This window comes from Cucurbita pepo, chromosome LG13 (assembly GCF_002806865.2).
Source record: "Cucurbita pepo subsp. pepo cultivar mu-cu-16 chromosome LG13, ASM280686v2, whole genome shotgun sequence".
NCBI lineage: Eukaryota > Viridiplantae > Streptophyta > Magnoliopsida > Cucurbitales > Cucurbitaceae > Cucurbita > Cucurbita pepo.
The window spans coordinates 5694931-5711204 of NC_036650.1; the positions used below are offsets into that span (position 1 = coordinate 5694931).

The 16274-nt window shown below is 39.8% G+C and overlaps 3 protein-coding genes across 5 annotated transcripts in view; 1 reads left to right on the forward strand and 2 right to left on the reverse strand.

Annotated features, from left to right (window-relative positions):
• Nucleotides 1-12507, reverse strand: LOC111808256 (acetyl-CoA carboxylase 1-like). 3 transcript variants are annotated; one of them, XM_023694127.1, is made up of 33 exons: nucleotides 11917-12507; nucleotides 11660-11767; nucleotides 10698-11073; nucleotides 10255-10461; nucleotides 10012-10173; nucleotides 9792-9884; nucleotides 9615-9710; nucleotides 9334-9507; nucleotides 9080-9173; nucleotides 8792-8979; nucleotides 8647-8697; nucleotides 8520-8559; nucleotides 8186-8310; nucleotides 7956-8072; nucleotides 7792-7866; nucleotides 7642-7698; nucleotides 7442-7546; nucleotides 7212-7298; nucleotides 6927-7118; nucleotides 6664-6852; nucleotides 6391-6501; nucleotides 6212-6298; nucleotides 5959-6135; nucleotides 5618-5695; nucleotides 5404-5526; nucleotides 4915-5184; nucleotides 4491-4828; nucleotides 4095-4332; nucleotides 3634-3977; nucleotides 3336-3549; nucleotides 2785-2961; nucleotides 506-2659; nucleotides 1-422 (listed from the first exon to the last, which is right to left on the reverse strand). In XM_023694127.1, exons 3-33 carry the CDS (start codon nucleotides 11070-11072, stop codon nucleotides 366-368), a joined length of 6795 nt encoding a protein of 2264 aa, XP_023549895.1. In that variant the 5' UTR covers nucleotide 11073; nucleotides 11660-11767; nucleotides 11917-12507; the 3' UTR covers nucleotides 1-365. The 3 variants fall into 3 exon arrangements, with proteins under 3 accessions (XP_023549895.1, XP_023549897.1, XP_023549896.1); XM_023694129.1 differs by lacking the exon at nucleotides 11917-12507 and having other exon boundaries at nucleotides 10698-11100; nucleotides 11660-11871; XM_023694128.1 differs by lacking the exon at nucleotides 11917-12507 and having other exon boundaries at nucleotides 10698-11112; nucleotides 11660-11871.
• The window catches only part of LOC111808263, a 21001-nt gene continuing 12337 nt past the window's right edge, over nucleotides 7611-16274 (forward strand). Inside the window, exon 1 of the mRNA XM_023694145.1 lies at nucleotides 7611-7625. The gene's annotated coding sequence lies outside the window, so the exon portion shown is untranslated. The remainder of the gene's footprint in view (nucleotides 7626-16274) is intronic.
• Nucleotides 14587-15695, reverse strand: LOC111808262 (non-specific lipid-transfer protein-like protein At5g64080). The gene is made up of 2 exons (XM_023694144.1): nucleotides 15177-15695; nucleotides 14587-15074 (listed from the first exon to the last, which is right to left on the reverse strand). The coding sequence occupies exons 1-2, from the start codon at nucleotides 15517-15519 to the stop codon at nucleotides 14734-14736; spliced, it is 684 nt and encodes a 227-aa protein (XP_023549912.1). The 5' UTR covers nucleotides 15520-15695; the 3' UTR covers nucleotides 14587-14733.

Below are 16274 nucleotides of genomic sequence, written 5' to 3' on the forward strand. Positions count from 1 at the left end.
TTGATGGCCAAAATGGTTCAATTAAGCCCCATAATATCCTCTTATTTCCATAAAGTTTGATTGATACATTAAGGCTAAGGCAGATGAGACACTACCAATACCATTTTTTCTTAGTGTACATACATAATTTATTTCCTACAAGCCAGAGGCATAATCAAAATCTTATTCTCTCAAAGTAATGAAATGCTTCCTAGGACTAATCACTGGCAAATAAAGAGAAAAACTTCATTTGTCCAACAAAATAATTGGTAACCTTGCATATGCAGCCAAGTAATTGTTGGATTCAAGAATGCCTCAGATATAAGAAATTATCAAGTCTATCACATTGCAGATCTGAGGCCACAATCAATAACTAACCTATAAACTTATTCGAGCACCTTACGAAGCTCATCGATCAATTGTACTCGGCTGGATTGATCCACCTGCATAGTTTATACACAATCAGTTCCCTGTATTAAGTTACATGATAAAGTACGAAAACTTGTCTTTAACTGGTTGTATTTACCTTGCTTAGAAGAGCAGCAAGACCTTGAGGTAAAGCTTGTAGATCCGCATGTGAGCTACCGAAATCGGTTAACTGAAGGAATACCTTCTGAATTCGCAATTCATTGAGTTTGTCCTCATAATTCCTGGGATCATCTTTCCAACTAAAGAAACTGGCATCATCCATCCATGCATCTTCTCCATCTTTTCCAATGCCAGAATTTGAAAACCAGTTCTTAATCAAGTCCAGTGCAGCTTCATGTGAAAGGTGCTCTCCAGCAGCTCCTCTTACTGTCTTGATCAACGATCCTTCTGAAATCCTACGTCGCAGTCTCTTGTAGAAAAACGATCTGGAATCACTCCAGTTGATAACTTTTTTGATGACTCCTTTTGCAGCCATTCGCAAGGAGGAGTCGTGTAGCTCTGCGAATCGGGTGGCTATCTGAACATAAACAGGCAAAAGCTCCTTTTCACGAGCTTTGATCTGCTGCTGTAGAGATTCGGTGAGATTATGGATACCGTTTCCTTTTGCTTCTTGAAGTTTTGCCTTTAGGCTGATCAGCTGTTGATCAAGTCTACCCATGCATTCAAGCAACTCCCTTGTCCTAAATTTAATCTCAATCATTCCTTCAGGCTCAAGCACATTACCTCTAGCTGTTGTTTCTGCATACATTTCAATATGTTGTGAATTGATCCTACTATCCACAACAACCCATGCCCCGCCTCGGAGTTCACCCATCATTGGAATGTATACAAAAACAGGTTGCTTATATGTTCGCAGATTCTCTACAATAGTTGAGCCCGCCTGCAGAATTCCCTCGAAAAGGTCTCTTTGGCCCCCAGAAAAGCCTCTCCAATTGGCAAGAATGAAAAGTGGCAGCTCTTCTCTATTGAAATCCAACAATGCCTGGGCTGTTTTCGAGGCAGAATCAGGAAACCATACTTGACCAGCCTGAGGAACAACCCTTTCATGGGAATCCAGCTGACCAGGATCAGCAGGGATGACTTGCATCACTGTCTGCGTTTCTACAGCAATAATTCCAACGGGAATTCCTCCAAGTTTAGCTCTTCCAGTAACAACCGTCCTCGCCCAGCCCTCCATTGTTTCGATGAAGCTATCCTTGTCAAAAATTCCTCCCATCCACTTTCCACTACCATCCAAAGCACCACAAATTGCTGCACGAGGATCACACGTGTTTTCAGGGGCGTACTCAACATTCCTCTCTGGTGGATCCAAAGGTTTTGAAATTGGAAGTTCACCACCGATGTGAGATGGTAGGTAACTAAGCCACTTCAGAATAGCAGATATCCCTTCGAGGTCATCTGAAACTGTTAGATGAACAACACCATTGGTTGCCATGATTTTGGGTCCACCGAGTTGCATGTGAGAACTATAAACTTCACGACCAAGAAGTTTGTTTAGTGTAGAGAAACCAGTAAGAATTATAGGCTGATCAAGCCTTTGTATGCATCGCATTCCAAGGCGAGCGAGATAAGCACCAATCCCAACAGTCCTTCCAGTGACATATGTTAAGGTAAAAGTTTCATTATACGCCCTAGAATATGCACCAGCAATAGCTCCACTACCAGTTAGGTTCTCTACACCCAAGCCATCCTCCTTTCCAACAATGGTATCAATAACCCATCTTGATTCTCCATTAGCCATCTGTACTTCATGTGCAATGACAGAGGATTTAATACGAGCATAATCTTCAGGGGTCAAGTATACGTACTGGAAACCACGCTCGGGGCTAGATTCATCAGACCAACCTACTCTAAAGCAGGATTTGACTTCATCAGCAACCCCAATTCGGGCACCAGAGTTTGCTGCCAAGTAAATTAAAGGCAGTTTCCTTGCACAAGCCAAATCAGTGACAGCAAGAAAGAAAGCGTCCTCTTGAGGGCCAAAAGACCCAGCCCTGAAGGTTACATCATTTGATACAACCAATATACTTCTTCCAGAGGGAAACTCTGGCGTTGACATCTCCATTAACCAGGCTATCATACCAATATCATTAAGCCCAGGTTGTCGCTGCACAGGGACAAGGGGAGTGCCCCAGGAACCTTTCTGGTCAGAAAATGTGAGTTCAGTAACTTTGAGAAGAACTTTTCCCTCGGGTTTACCAATATTGGTGAACTGAGATTCCCATGACTTTTCCAAGGCCGTCTCAAATGCCTGCAAAAACATTTGTGTATTAGTTTTTCAGTATCTGGTCCGTGTGCACTCACGGGGCACACACATAACTGGAAGACAAAACAATCGAACTATCAGTTTGTAGTATAGCAAGACATGTTGCTCACCAATGGAAAATCATAGCAGTAAGTGGTGTTACTTCTTCTGGCAGAAAGACGCTTCAAATCAAGAACTCCGAGCGGCTGGTGTTGTGCACTCACAGGCACGCCGTGAAGAGGAGCATCTTTTGTGACTGAATTGTAGAGTACTCTGTGTTGATTTGTATCCTCGATTTCACGATATATCTGGATATGAAAATATTTTTCTGATCATCATTTCCGCAATTAATTTCAGCTATATAGTCTCACTTACTAACTGTATTCTACTTGAACGGTATTCAAATAACATCTATACGAATAAACTTTAAAAAGTAATCTTCAGTATAAAAGACAAACTCGACAAACAAATGGAACTCCAGCTAACGCTAGATATTAGTATCAAATGGAGTCGAATAATTACCCGATGTGCCCAAAATTTAGTGGATATTGATATATCCTCTTATCGAGAAATGAACCCGTGATTTATATCAATTTAAGTCCTACTTACTAGTTTACTGTTGCATGCAAACATATTTATCTATTGTTTGGAGAAAAAAAAAAGTGGTAACTTGAACCCTTACATGTACAGTGCAGGTATGACCCGTCACATTCGTTACGACTACCCTCCAAGCACCATTTGCCTGTCCAGAAGAATCAAGCCACATTTTTGCTTCCCATTCACAAACACCTAATTTGTGCATTCTTACACCAACAAATGACTGGATTTCACGAGCAAGTTCAGCCAATATGGTCTCCACTGCAGCCTCGTCTTCTCCATTATCGAAGTTATCTCTCCTGGAAATTAATCCAAGCACAAACTCCTTTAAGAATGCTATCGTCTATAAAGAAAAAGACTAATCAGAAAATGATAACACTTACTTGTGATAGGGTACAAGATCGCCTATATGTTGTTCTCTTAAGATGTAAAGATACATATGAGCATGGTCAGGTCTGATAGCACTATTGTGCGAATTGAGTTCCAGCTCCTCCATTGCAGTCATCAAGGACCTCAAGATGCTCCTTGAAGTAAAAGAAAGAGGCTTGCGGACTTCTACATCTAAACCAGGATATGCAACTAAGCCTTCACTAGAGACTGGCTGCCTAACAAGTGTTCTCAGAAACATCCTCTGAATCACTCCTGGCTTGTCTTGAACAGTGTAAAGGTGCCATTGACGATCCCGAGAAGGGGTATACCGGATATTTCCATACCCTTTGAGTTTATCCTGGAAGAGGAGATAATATGCAGGTGGGTGAGAATGAGATCACAAAATTACATCAATGCCCGGTGCAAACAATCGTGGCATTGAATGGTAAATGATAAGGGTGCTTTCATGACTGACCAATTCAAGGTAAATGGACAATGGAGGTTCCAGATGACGCAATAAAGGCTCTTCTTCGTAATGCAGCTTTTCCGCTGACCAGTGGAATGAGTGCCTCATAGGGGCCCGTCCTTCATCTCTCTGTATAATGCAGCTAATTACCGCTACACCTGCAGAGCGGAGACTGGATCCAATTCCTTGCTCTTTGAGTATTTTAGCCAATTTGTTTATTCTCTCTTGAGCTTGATCTTCGTCACCACTGTTTATCATCAAGACAAGTCGATAAAAGGAAGATCAATAAATAAATCCTAAGATAAGTTTATAATCTAGTTAAGCTATCTGGCACATGATTTGCTGGGAAATATAGGACCATGAAGACCGACACATTTCCATATTACCGACCATGAAGACCGTTACCTATCCTGAAGCAAGCTCATCTGGTTGTTGATGCCCACTAATGCAATGTGTATCATATTACCAAAGTTGGCTGGTTCAAGAGAGTTGCCTCTGGTTGCCTCGTTAACACTATGAGTTGTTTCCTTTAGTGCAGCACTAAGAGTTGTAGGCAATAACTGTAGCGACTTTATAATGATCATGGCTCCCCATTTCCTCTCACTGTGTTTCTCAACTGACTGGCAAGACTCCTGATCTTCAATACCATTTTTCCTCTCAATATGCTCTTCTAGAAACTCCCATGACCCTATAAGACCAAATCTATGCCACTGCATTCGCACACTCCCCTTAACAAGGTAGGGCTGTATAGGGAACACATTGACATGTTAGACATGCAAGAATCGATTCCATTTGAGAGGGGGGTGATTACAAAGGTTTTAGTAAGTACCTGGTATAGCCTGCGAACGTAAGTCTCCACCACTCGCCTTTGAAGGGTATGATCACTATGATCAAAGAGACCTACAAGAGCATCCTCAACAGCCAAAGGAACACTTACAAGAGCTTCCATTCGCTCATCAATGGCACTTTTCCTCTTTGGGGTGTCCATATTTTCTCCATCCTCGGTAAACATCTCTAATTCAGAAAGGCTTCTAGCAATATTGGAACGGAGTTCACTCAACTTAGTTTGTTCCAAGAGCTGACTTGCCTTCAGGGCCAGCTGTAATTAAGCATTTGAACATGTGCTTAGAAACATATTAAGAGAGGGGATTAAAATGTAATCAAGCTGTATGCTGGCAGCAAGTTTTTTGCGGTCTGAAGTGTGAATACCCCCTATATCAGACGGATCAAAACCCCACCCTATGGTAGAAAGATGGTTTTGACGATAAATAACTGATTAACTCAGAATGAAAACCGTTTCTTACACGGAGTAGCCTACCTCAGAATAATTTGTATGGTTAAGTGCAGAGAACCGTATTAGTTTATCTCGGTAAGCTGCAGGGTTAGGATAGACGAGTTGTTCCATGAGTTGCAATATAAGCTTATTTTTGCTCCTGATGCCCTGTAAGCCAAAAGACGAGCATGAAACTCGATATTCAAATGCAAAAAATCAACATCAAATAGGCAGGAAAAGGCAAGATAGGAATTAGTACCTGATGAGAAAGGACAATGTCAACGACCTTCAGCAGATCTTTCTTATATTGAAGTCGAAGTCTCTCAATCACATCGGCCTGTAAGGAAAAGATAAAACTTTACGTCAAGAAATAATAATTTCACGTCGATAAGTGTAAAACCACACCACCAAACGCACAAAAGGGTGTATTTTTCTTTGTATAAGAAACAAGTCTTCATTAAAAGAAAGGCATATACAATGGCCAACGTGGAAGGACAACCACCACCAGGATGCACCAAGGGAATTACGACATCTAGCTCCATGGAGCACATGATTATTTTCTACTATTGAATCATTTATCAAAATGGGAAAACAAGTCACCTGAATGTTGTCGCTGAACATTTCTTCAACTGACAAATACTCTTCAAAAAGGGACTGAACAATCACACGAGCATGACTCTCTCTTCCACCATCATAAGACTTCACAAGACTCACCAACGGTTCAAGAAGCCTTTCTTGAGCTCCCTTCTCTTTCTCTGGACAGGAGGTTAAATGAGCCTGCCAGAAGATGTGTTTACCTTTTGTGAAAGCCAATTCAACGAGATCTTGAAAGGATTTTGGTGGAGGAACTTACTTCAAGAATAGAACGTAACAATTTAGCTGGGAAATCGATATTCTGCGAACTTGAAATCCCCTCAAACTCCCTGTACTTTGACTCCAGCTAATAAGAAAAATGAACGAAAATTCAGATTGTTGTAAAATCGGTAGTTGAGGATAAAACTGGAAGTAGGATTCAGAAGCCGAGCACCGCACCTCAAATTTGAGTTCTTTGGGAAGACGTGTTGCAAGAACTGACATGCATTCTTGCCATTGTAGGAATGGTAATTCAGGACTATCGAGGCAATTGAGTAAGTTTTGCACCACCTGAGAGAGGAAAGACTTTTCACTAGTTTTTCATTACTATGAGAAGGACTTGAAATGTGTACTCATATAAATGGATATGTTTGTGTATGCAGATAAATGGATATATAAGTATGGCATGTGTATAAAAGATCTAATGATAGCAGAAATGGAGAGATCATTCACCTCCTCAATGTTATGCTCATATCCTGCCAAAATCATCCGAGATGCATTCAAGTTTGCAGCACACCTCTGATGAACTTTACCAGAAATTGCAGTTGGGGGGCCCAAGATGGGGAAACGCCCATGGAACGGCTCTGCTTTCCTTACAGCTGATGGATCATCTAGATCTAGCTTTGCTATGAGTTCGCCGGCCTAAAACGACAGAGGTTCAATAAATTCACCAGAACTAGAGTACCCATATTTCATCATTGAATTCTGCCACAAACCTGCATTGCTTGACCTTCGGACATTTCAAAATGGATAACTCCAGAAGCAGGTGAAAGAAGTGGCATACACATCTTCATGACCTCAACTTCAGCATATGGTGCATCAGCATCAATATGACTGTCATCTGAAACCAGATACCTCAACAGTTTGCATGGCGTCTCTGCAACTAATTTTGATGGATCGTGGTCATTCTGATTAAGAACATAGAGCACAAAATGTCAAGAGCCTGTACTGGAGAGTGTTCAGGAATGGGAAGGGGTCTTATTAGCGTCAGTTGAACGCACCTGAAGCAAGCATGTTCTCCCATCAATAAGAAGGCGAGTTCCAGCCGCTTCTTCTTCAGCATATATTACATGACTATTTCCATCCAACTGTTCAAAATTGAAGCTACACATTCAAATTGCTTGACCATACAAAATCAACAGATCTGCTCAATCTTGAGAGTAATTTCTCATTATGAGGGCTTCAGTAATGCCTAATATTAGCAAACATAACTTTCAAGACAGGTACTTGCCTGCATCAATAAGCCTCCATCACGTAAGGTATGAATCTCCGCTTCAATCTCTGATCCATTCATTCTCAGCTGATAACTCCCAGGTCCTCCCCTAACCATGTCAATCTACCATGAATACCAGACAATTGTAGTGATGTGTCAATAAGCTATATAAATTCGCAAACTTGCCAAGCACTGGTATCAAGTGACAGAAGCATTACCGTGTATTTGCTTCCTTCAATATTTAGTGATACTTGAGAGTGAACAAGAGATATGTGCTGCCATTAAATTTGTTAGAACATAGTGTATGAAGGATAATGCATCGAGGCAACAAAAACCAGGTACCTAAATATAATCTCACGCTACAATACCTTGGGAGGGATTTGCCCTTTCTCGAGATAGCCAATATAGTCGGAAACCATGGCTGCACTGCTGGTGGATGCTTTCTACGTTGAACAAAACAAAATCATTACTAATATATTTAACTAGACAGACATTTAGAAAATTGAAATCACTATCAAATGCGAGTCCTTACGAATAGAGCCCCTCCAACAACAGAAATGTACCATGGAGGCCTCTCTGCTCTAACTCGCATAGCAATTCTACTGTCCAACCAGCCTGTATGAATTTTGTTTTCTCTGTAATCTAGAGCCTGTAGAATATCATTCTTAAGTCGCATTTCCACCAAAATTGAATGAAGAAGATAATATGCTTTACACTTGCAGAAAAGAAACGGAATTAAATATTATATCATTTTAGCATTACGTTTAGAAGATCGACTGTGTAATCAACATTCGTTCGAATTTCTCCTCGAATTTGTATTTCCTTCAGCCCAAGAACCATATTCGCAATTGCTAAAACTCGGGATTCTCCAAATGCAAAAACATGACCTGGAGGAAATCAAGATATTAGCAACACATGCAAATAACCAAATAAAAATAATTCTCTTAGGTGTTATGATTAAAATATCATCCATATTCCAAACTTTTTAATAAGAAACTGAAATTGAAGTAGTTAAAATATATTTGTGTCTAAAAGTGTTTCTCAAAACTCAAACTGAAGGACTGAGTACTGAAAGTATCCATCAACTAATGCTTACCAAACTGAGAATCTGAAAATTCATGAATCCCTCCTCCAGACTGCAAAGCATACCAGCAAATGTAATTCAGCATAGATGTTAGAGTAAAATCATAGGAAGAGAATACATATATGAGAGAAAGGCGTACCTTGACGGAGAAGTACGCCCACACATTTGGCTTACTTTTGAAATTCAACTCCTACATAGTGTTGGAAACATTTTAATGTCTTTCATCTTGCAAAATAAAATTAAAAAAACATCATATGTCAAAAATCATAATCAACGCGACCAACCTGTACTTTTCCACTTGTAGGTTTAAAACCATCATCAGGGTCCTCGCTTGTAACTCGCACAGCTACACAATGGCCTTTTGGTCTGATGGATTCAGCCTTGTCAAAATCAAATGAAGTTGCAGCAACAGAAGTTTTCCGCCAAGCATCATATCCTCCACCATGCTCTACCCCATAAAACCGTCTGATTTCTGATTTTAAAAATTGTATATGAATTTTTTCATGATATATATAAAAACCCATGGGACAAATATGAAAACAAATGAGTTCCATAAACTTAAGACATCGTACCAGGAATTTGCCACAGAGGAATTCCCATCCCCACAGAAACTTGGGCTGCTGGAAGGTTTATTTCAGCTATCCACTCAGTCACTGGATGCTCGACCTATTTAAAAATCAATATTTACACGAAACCGTCACCCCTCGTGAATGTTTTGTGGATGCACTCAACAGAGGACAGCTACTCATGAAAGCATGAAGTTTTTGATGAATTAAGTGATAACTAACATGGGTATGTCAAGTTATAGATTGAAGGTCATCAATACCTGTAACCGAGGGTTGAGCTCTAAGAAATAGTACTCTCCAGTTTCCATACTGTATAGATACTCAACAGTTGCTGCTCCAACATAGTTCACACATTTAGCCAGCCTTCTAGCTGCCTGTTCTAGCTTTTTTACTGTCTCCAGTGGCGCAACCGTTATCGGACCCTCCTCAATAATCTAGTCAGAAGAGGCAGGAAGTTAAATGATAGGCTCCTAGTATGAACAATTTAGAAAAATATTGGTTCCCAAGAAAAGTAGACTGAACAATAACCATATGAATTAACCTTTTGGTGCCGTCTCTGAACACTGCAATCACGACTGTGCAAAGCAGCAACGTTTCCGTATTGATCACATAATAACTGTACTTCTAGGTGCCGGCTCTAATCACACAAAAGTCAATAAAAAGTCGGAATAAAACATGTCCTACAGCAACCATGACGATTTAGCAGTAGATATCTGACCTGTGATGCAACCTTCATTATAAATATGGGTGATCCTGGAACCTCTCCTTGCACTTGTTTGAACAATGCTCTCACCTCATCATCATTATGAACCTGAAGGTTGAGATTAAAATAATGTTTTGTTCTCTCAAATTCATCAATGGAAGTTCAGCTCTCAAGTGTATTTTCATTGTTCCTAAGCTACCAATTTAGTATGTATCCATGACACTGTTATTCTAACCTTTCTTATGCCTTTACCGCCTCCACCCCATGAAGCCTTAATCATGGCAGGGTAACCTACAACTTGACAACTTGCAATAGCCTCTTCTGTTGTGTAAACACAAGCTTCCCTGTACACATCATCTGGGATGGAAACTAAGCAGCTATCAGGTGGAATTTTCACCTAAACACAAAATAAATAAATATATTGAATGTGGATCCTTGAGTGGATGATATGATCAAACAGAAAATAATATGAACTTACGTGAGAACCACTCCAAGGAAGAGTGGGTACTTCTGCTGCCTGTGCAATTAATGATGAACCAATTTTATCGCCCAGTGCTGCCATAGATATCGATGGAGGCCCAAGAAATATGATTCCTTTTGCATTCAATGCATCTGGTAGCTCTGGATTCTCAGATGCATGGCCCCATCCAGGCCAAACTGCATCAACATGAGTTATCTCTGCCATCTAAATTGTGAATCAATTTAATATGATAATCAGTTTTATAGCAATACAAACATCTTATGAGCAAGGAGGTACTAAGGTCATAACCTTCTATCGTGATTTGCACGTTCAACTTACTTAAATGATCAAAAGACAGTTCATCTTCATTTTTTCTTTCTTTGATTCTTTTCCATGAGAAACAAATCCCATTTATGAAATGTGGAGATAATAATGCAAATTTGATTGGAAAGAACATGTACCTCAACAATAAGCTGCACGTTAGCATAGTTATTGTTGTTGGTTCCACCAGGAACCTCCACAAACTGATCAGCAATTCTGATATGCTCTGCATTGATCCGCATATCCTCTGGGGTAGCCATAGCCACCAGCAAGATCGCCTTTTCAGTGCCAAATGTTTCATAAGCCCATGTTCTAATACTACGCATAAATTTAACCGCAGCCATTCCATTGTTTGCAATTAAAATACTATGGATTGGCTTCTTTCCACCAAGAGATTGGCAGAACTCATCAACTTCAGGAACCGCAGTTGCATTTCTGATGGGTGTTACCCCATTCAAGTATCCATTCCCACGCCCAAAATTGATCACATTCGATTTCCTCTGGGCTTCTGACATGCTGCAACGATGCAAAACAGACAGTCACCTGAAATGCTGCCTTAATAACCATAACAAAGAAAAGTTTCAAGTAAAACTATCAAATTCTTTATCATGCAGCTTTTAGAGAAAGCATTCTTAAATGGGTTTTCCTGTGCAAAGTGCAGCATATAGTATATTTTAACATCTGCGGACCTGGCGAACGAATCTAACCACATCAAGATTGCGTATGATTTTAGGACTTAGAAAAGACATGAATTTTACAGGTGCATGCCATCTAAAACTTGTCCTCTACCATCAGCTTTGCTAGAGGATTCCCTCTCCTAATGAAGTCCAAAACAAGCCATAAATCTCCAGTTAAGTAAATCATTGATGGAAATTTACGCTCTAAGCCTAAACTAAACGAAGCAGATAACAGCAAATAGATTCCATTATCCAAATTAACAATCACCCACTTGGAAAAAGTAAGCAAGCGACAGGCTGATCCGACACAAACCGAATCCAAAAATGTCTTGCACCAAAATTAAGCATAGAATAACACAAACGAAACGACCCATTAAGTAAAACTAAAAAAAGAAGGCAAACAAAAGGAAGTCACAATCACAAACCTTGGGGAGTAGAGAGAGAGATAAACCAAATATTGGAGAAGAGTAGATCAAAACACTTCAGTTCGCGGAATGATTGCCACAAACCATTAGTTCATCAAGAATCAGAGACTGCAGAAATTCAAAAGAAAATTTGAAAAACAACAAATGGGTATTGGTGATCGGTGTGAATCATGCACAATCTTGGTATCAAGAACTTGAAGCTTAAAATAAATGGCAGAGGAGGTAGGTAGGAGTTTGGGCTTAGTGGGGTCACTCACTCTTAAAGCTCCTTTAATGAAACCTGCACGTGGTATGCCTTCATCCCAAGTTCCAACCCATCTCCTCTCTTTCTTTCTCTATTCTACCGCTAGTTCGCACAGTTTACAGATACTCACATTAAACAACGACTTCTAGGATCTCCCACAAATCTCATCGCATTCCAAGAATCCTTCACCAAGAACTGAAACCCAAATCGTTAAAAAGGTGAAAGATCCATGGCCACATGAAACATCGACAGCTTGAGGCTCGCATCACTGTCAGACGAGGTGGCGCATTGACTATGGGGAAGGTGGTGTTGGCGACCAAACTTTGGCTGTTTGAATGATTTCAGCGAAATTGAACCCGTCACCGATCTTCAAGCTTTAATTCATTCACATTTCTCCCACATTTTGACCAAATTGATGCGTACAGAGTATGTGTGTGTCTGTTTGTGGTTGGATCCATTAATTTCATTTATGGAGAGATGTTCATGTTTAGGTGATGGGTTGGCCAAAGAGGGAAAAAAGAAATAAATTCTTAGGGATTGAGTTGGTTAATAGTTGAGGGTTAGGTTCATCCACGCCTCCCTCGCCGCACTTTTCCACATCTGCGCCTTCCATTTGCCCTAAACTTCATTTGGAAAACAAGAAAAAACAAAAATTCCCCTTTGAACATCGGACGAACAACCGCTGTTGTGTTGGCTTTGCTTATGAATCAATTGCCGGTCGCCGCTCCAATAATTTCGGACTTTTTCTTCATGTTTGTAACACATTCTTGAAAACCCTTTTTGAAAAATTCAGACACTGTGTTTATGCTAAGATTTCGTTAATATTTATGGAGTTATGGAATGTTAATTTGATTATGTGTTTGTAGAATTGTTTTAAAACTATATTATATTCAACATTAAATCAAATGAATTATAACATAGTACAACGTCCACCAAATTCAAGGTGGTCTTCTTCCAGCCAAATTGTCATGAATTTTGTGTCAACAAATAGAGAAAGCTAGCTCGTGGGCCACTTGGATTGTCTCAACACTTCTCTACGACATGATCATGTTATTTACTCAGGTGTCATAGAATTTGTGAGTCATTTCAATTCAACCAGACGAATCCTTACCCATATTGCTTTGATGATATGTCTTCATGCCCAACATAGTTTCGTCATTCGATCACGTACAATGTCCCAAATACCTACAATAAAAAACTGAACTATATATTTAAAGATTACAGTCAACCATATAAATGTCTGTACAATATTGTTGTTGTTTGTAGTTTGGTAATATGTCTTTTGAAATACCAACAAATGATGATGGGGTGTCGTACGAGGTTGTCATGTGTGGGAAGAGTATTTGTACATGTGCTTGTGGATGTTCATGGTGTGGTTTTATTGCCCATTTTGTCGGAGTGCCAAGGGGGGAAGCATCAAGGGACTGAAGCATTGGTCTACTGGAATAGAGCTTCAGAAACTATTGCCTATTTTAATCGTAATCTAGTGATTTTGTTTGTTTCTATATCCACTGTATAAATAAATCATATCATTTTTTACCATATGTATTAAATTTTAATTTAATATTTAATATTTAATATATATGTATTAAATTTAATATTTAATTTTATATTCAACCTAACCGATGTATTAAAACTTAATTTCATTTCAATGTAATTTATATTTTAAGTCGAATAAAAGTATATATATATTTGCATGTATCAGCGCGGAGGATTGTGGGTCATTTGATTCACCTAATTTCATGGACGTTATTATTAATGTAGGGAGCATGACTGGACATGTTTTAAAAGGATATCACGTCTCTTCCCAAAAATCAATTACTTTTCAAAAGGAAAAATATAATTTCCAGTTATTATTTGTTTTTTTTATTTTATTTTTCCTTTCGAGTCTCTTTAATACAAATTTTATTTAATATTTAGATTATAAAAGTTGGTCATGTATATCAATTTGTATCAAAATCACACCTACGTAATTATCACTAATGAAATCTTAAATTATCCACGATTATATGATATGGATTATATCACCTGTCGTGGTCAATGATCCATCAAATAACAGTCTACATTATCCTCTCACAATCCACCCCTTTGGGTCCAGCGTCCTCAAATCTTACGATCCACCCCTTTGGGTCCAGCGTCCTCAAATCTTACGATCCACCCCTTTGGGTCCAACATCCTCAAATCTTACGATCCACCCCTTTGGGCCCAACATCCTCAAATCTTACGATGCACCCCTTTGGGCCCAACATCCTCAAATCTTACGATGCACCCCTTTGGGCCCAACATCCTCAAATCTTACGATGCACCCCTTTGGGCCCAACATCCTCAAATCTTACGATGCACCCCTTTGGGCCCAACATCCTCCCGTACTACCGATGTACTACCCCTTTGGGCCCAACATCCTCCCGTACTACCGATGTACTACCCCTTTGGGCCCAACATCCTCCCGTACTACCGATGTACTACCCCTTTGGGCCCAACATCCTCCCGTACTACCGATGTACTACCCCTTTGGGCCCAACATCCTCCCGTATAGTACCTATTTCATTAAAATAAATAATAATAGTAATTAAATAAATAAAACTCTCTATCTGGATTCGATATAATAGTAATTAAATAAATAAAACTCTCTATCTGGATTCGATATAATAGTAATTAAATAAATAAAACTCTCTATCTTGATTCGATATCTCCATCGAAACGCTGAAACTACATTATTTTAATAGGAAAGAAATATTTTCCCAACTTCAATTGGGGAAATTGAAAAAGAAAAAAAGACAATTGTGAAAATCGGGTCAAAAATGGCGTAGATGGCTTCTAAAAAGGAGCATCACAAAGCTCCAAATGAAGCCAGAAGGGCGAGAGGCAGCACGATTAGGCTAGAGAAAGTGGTGAAAGATGTAGCCGATGCCGACGAGTCCTCACCAGACGGTCCCATGTCGTCGTCTGACGGTGCTGGAGCCTCCACTGGGACTGTGCCTGGTACCAATTCTGGTGGTGGTGCTGGTGGACTTGGTGGGCTAACTGGAGCATGCGTTGGGGATGTTGAATTTGGAGCCGGCTTTGGCGGTTTGGTGCACGGGACTGCTGATGGCACTTTCGCTCTTTTTGCTGGCTTCGGCGCTTTAGCACTCGGAACTGGAGGAGGTGCCATAACCGGAGAAACAGCAACTGCCAAAAAGAGAAAAAAAAAAAAAAAACAAAAAAACAAAAAATCCCCAAAATCAGAAAATACAAAATTACGATCGATTTCAAAACAAGAACAAAACGCACTGGTGCAATCGGCAAGGGAAGTAGGGCTTCCGCAGGTGGCAGGAAGGCCGAGGGCTCTGGTTCGATTCAATTGAATCCCCATTCTCCCGTTCTGCTTCAACGCATCGCACATACAATCGGCTTTCGATTTCATCACATCTTTCACCACTTTGCAGCAATCCGTAGAGGCATTCGCCTTCGGGCTCCCAATCGTGAAGTATTCCACGCACGGCATCATCTGGTACACCACTGCCGAGCAATCCGACGGACTCGGCGCCGGCGATGGCGAGGTCGCACCCGCAACCGCAACCGCTGCAATGCAGATCGTGAACAGAGCCAAACTCGGAATGATCGACATTGCCATTGCTTTGAGATTTTCCGTCCGTGCTGGATCAAAAAGAATTTCAGAGATGAATTTTCAAATGGATCTTATTTATTTTTTTTATTTTTTGATTTCAGATGTTGATTGTTATTGAGATTTATAGTGCTTGTTCAGTGAAATTAGGGTGTTTGTTTAGTTCGTTAACATGAACACATTTTGAAATTTTGTTGAGATTGATCCAAGATTACTGCCGTTACAGCAGGTAAATATCTTGACTGTTTCTATGATTCAAATTCAATTTTACCATAAAATGTATTTTTTCTATAATTTTAATTACTAATTTTGCTAAAGAATGTTTGTTTCAATGGGCTTGTAGACAAAGTTTCTGCGTGGGCCTTATAAATAGAAACAAAGCCATGGCCCAATCCAAAATTCATTTTAAAAATATATATAATTCTCACATGAACCGGACTCTCCACAATGGTATAATCTTGTAACTTTGAGCATAATTTCTCGTGTTTTTGCTTTGGGCTCCCCCAAAAGGGCTCATACCAATAGAAATGGTTTGATTATAAACTCATGATCATTCCCTAAATTAGTCGATGTGGAACTTTCATCATCCAACACCTCCCCTCGAATAAAGTACGTCTCCCCTAAGTCGAGGCTGACTCCTTTTTCTTTTGGAGTCCTTTGTTCAACATTTGAGGATTTACCAATCTATTGATACGACTAAATTTAGGGCATGACTCTTATATGAGCAATAAGTCTTAATGACCTTATTTTTAGAATCACCTAAA

Coding starts and splice junctions, on each gene's coding strand:
- LOC111808256 (XM_023694127.1), bottom strand. CDS start 11,072: ATGTCAGAAGCCCAGAGGAAATCGAATGTGATCAATTTTGGGCGTGGG. Junction 8,698..8,791: donor CTACAAGTGGAAAAGTACAG/GTTGGTCGCGTT, acceptor AACACTATGTAG/GAGTTGAATTTCAAAAGTAA. Junction 2,660..2,784: donor ACTGCTATGATTTTCCATTG/GTGAGCAACATG, acceptor ATGTTTTTGCAG/GCATTTGAGACGGCCTTGGA.
- LOC111808262 (XM_023694144.1), bottom strand. CDS start 15,519: ATGGCAATGTCGATCATTCCGAGTTTGGCTCTGTTCACGATCTGCATT. Junction 15,075..15,176: donor TTCCCTTGCCGATTGCACCA/GTGCGTTTTGTT, acceptor TCTTTTTGGCAG/TTGCTGTTTCTCCGGTTATG.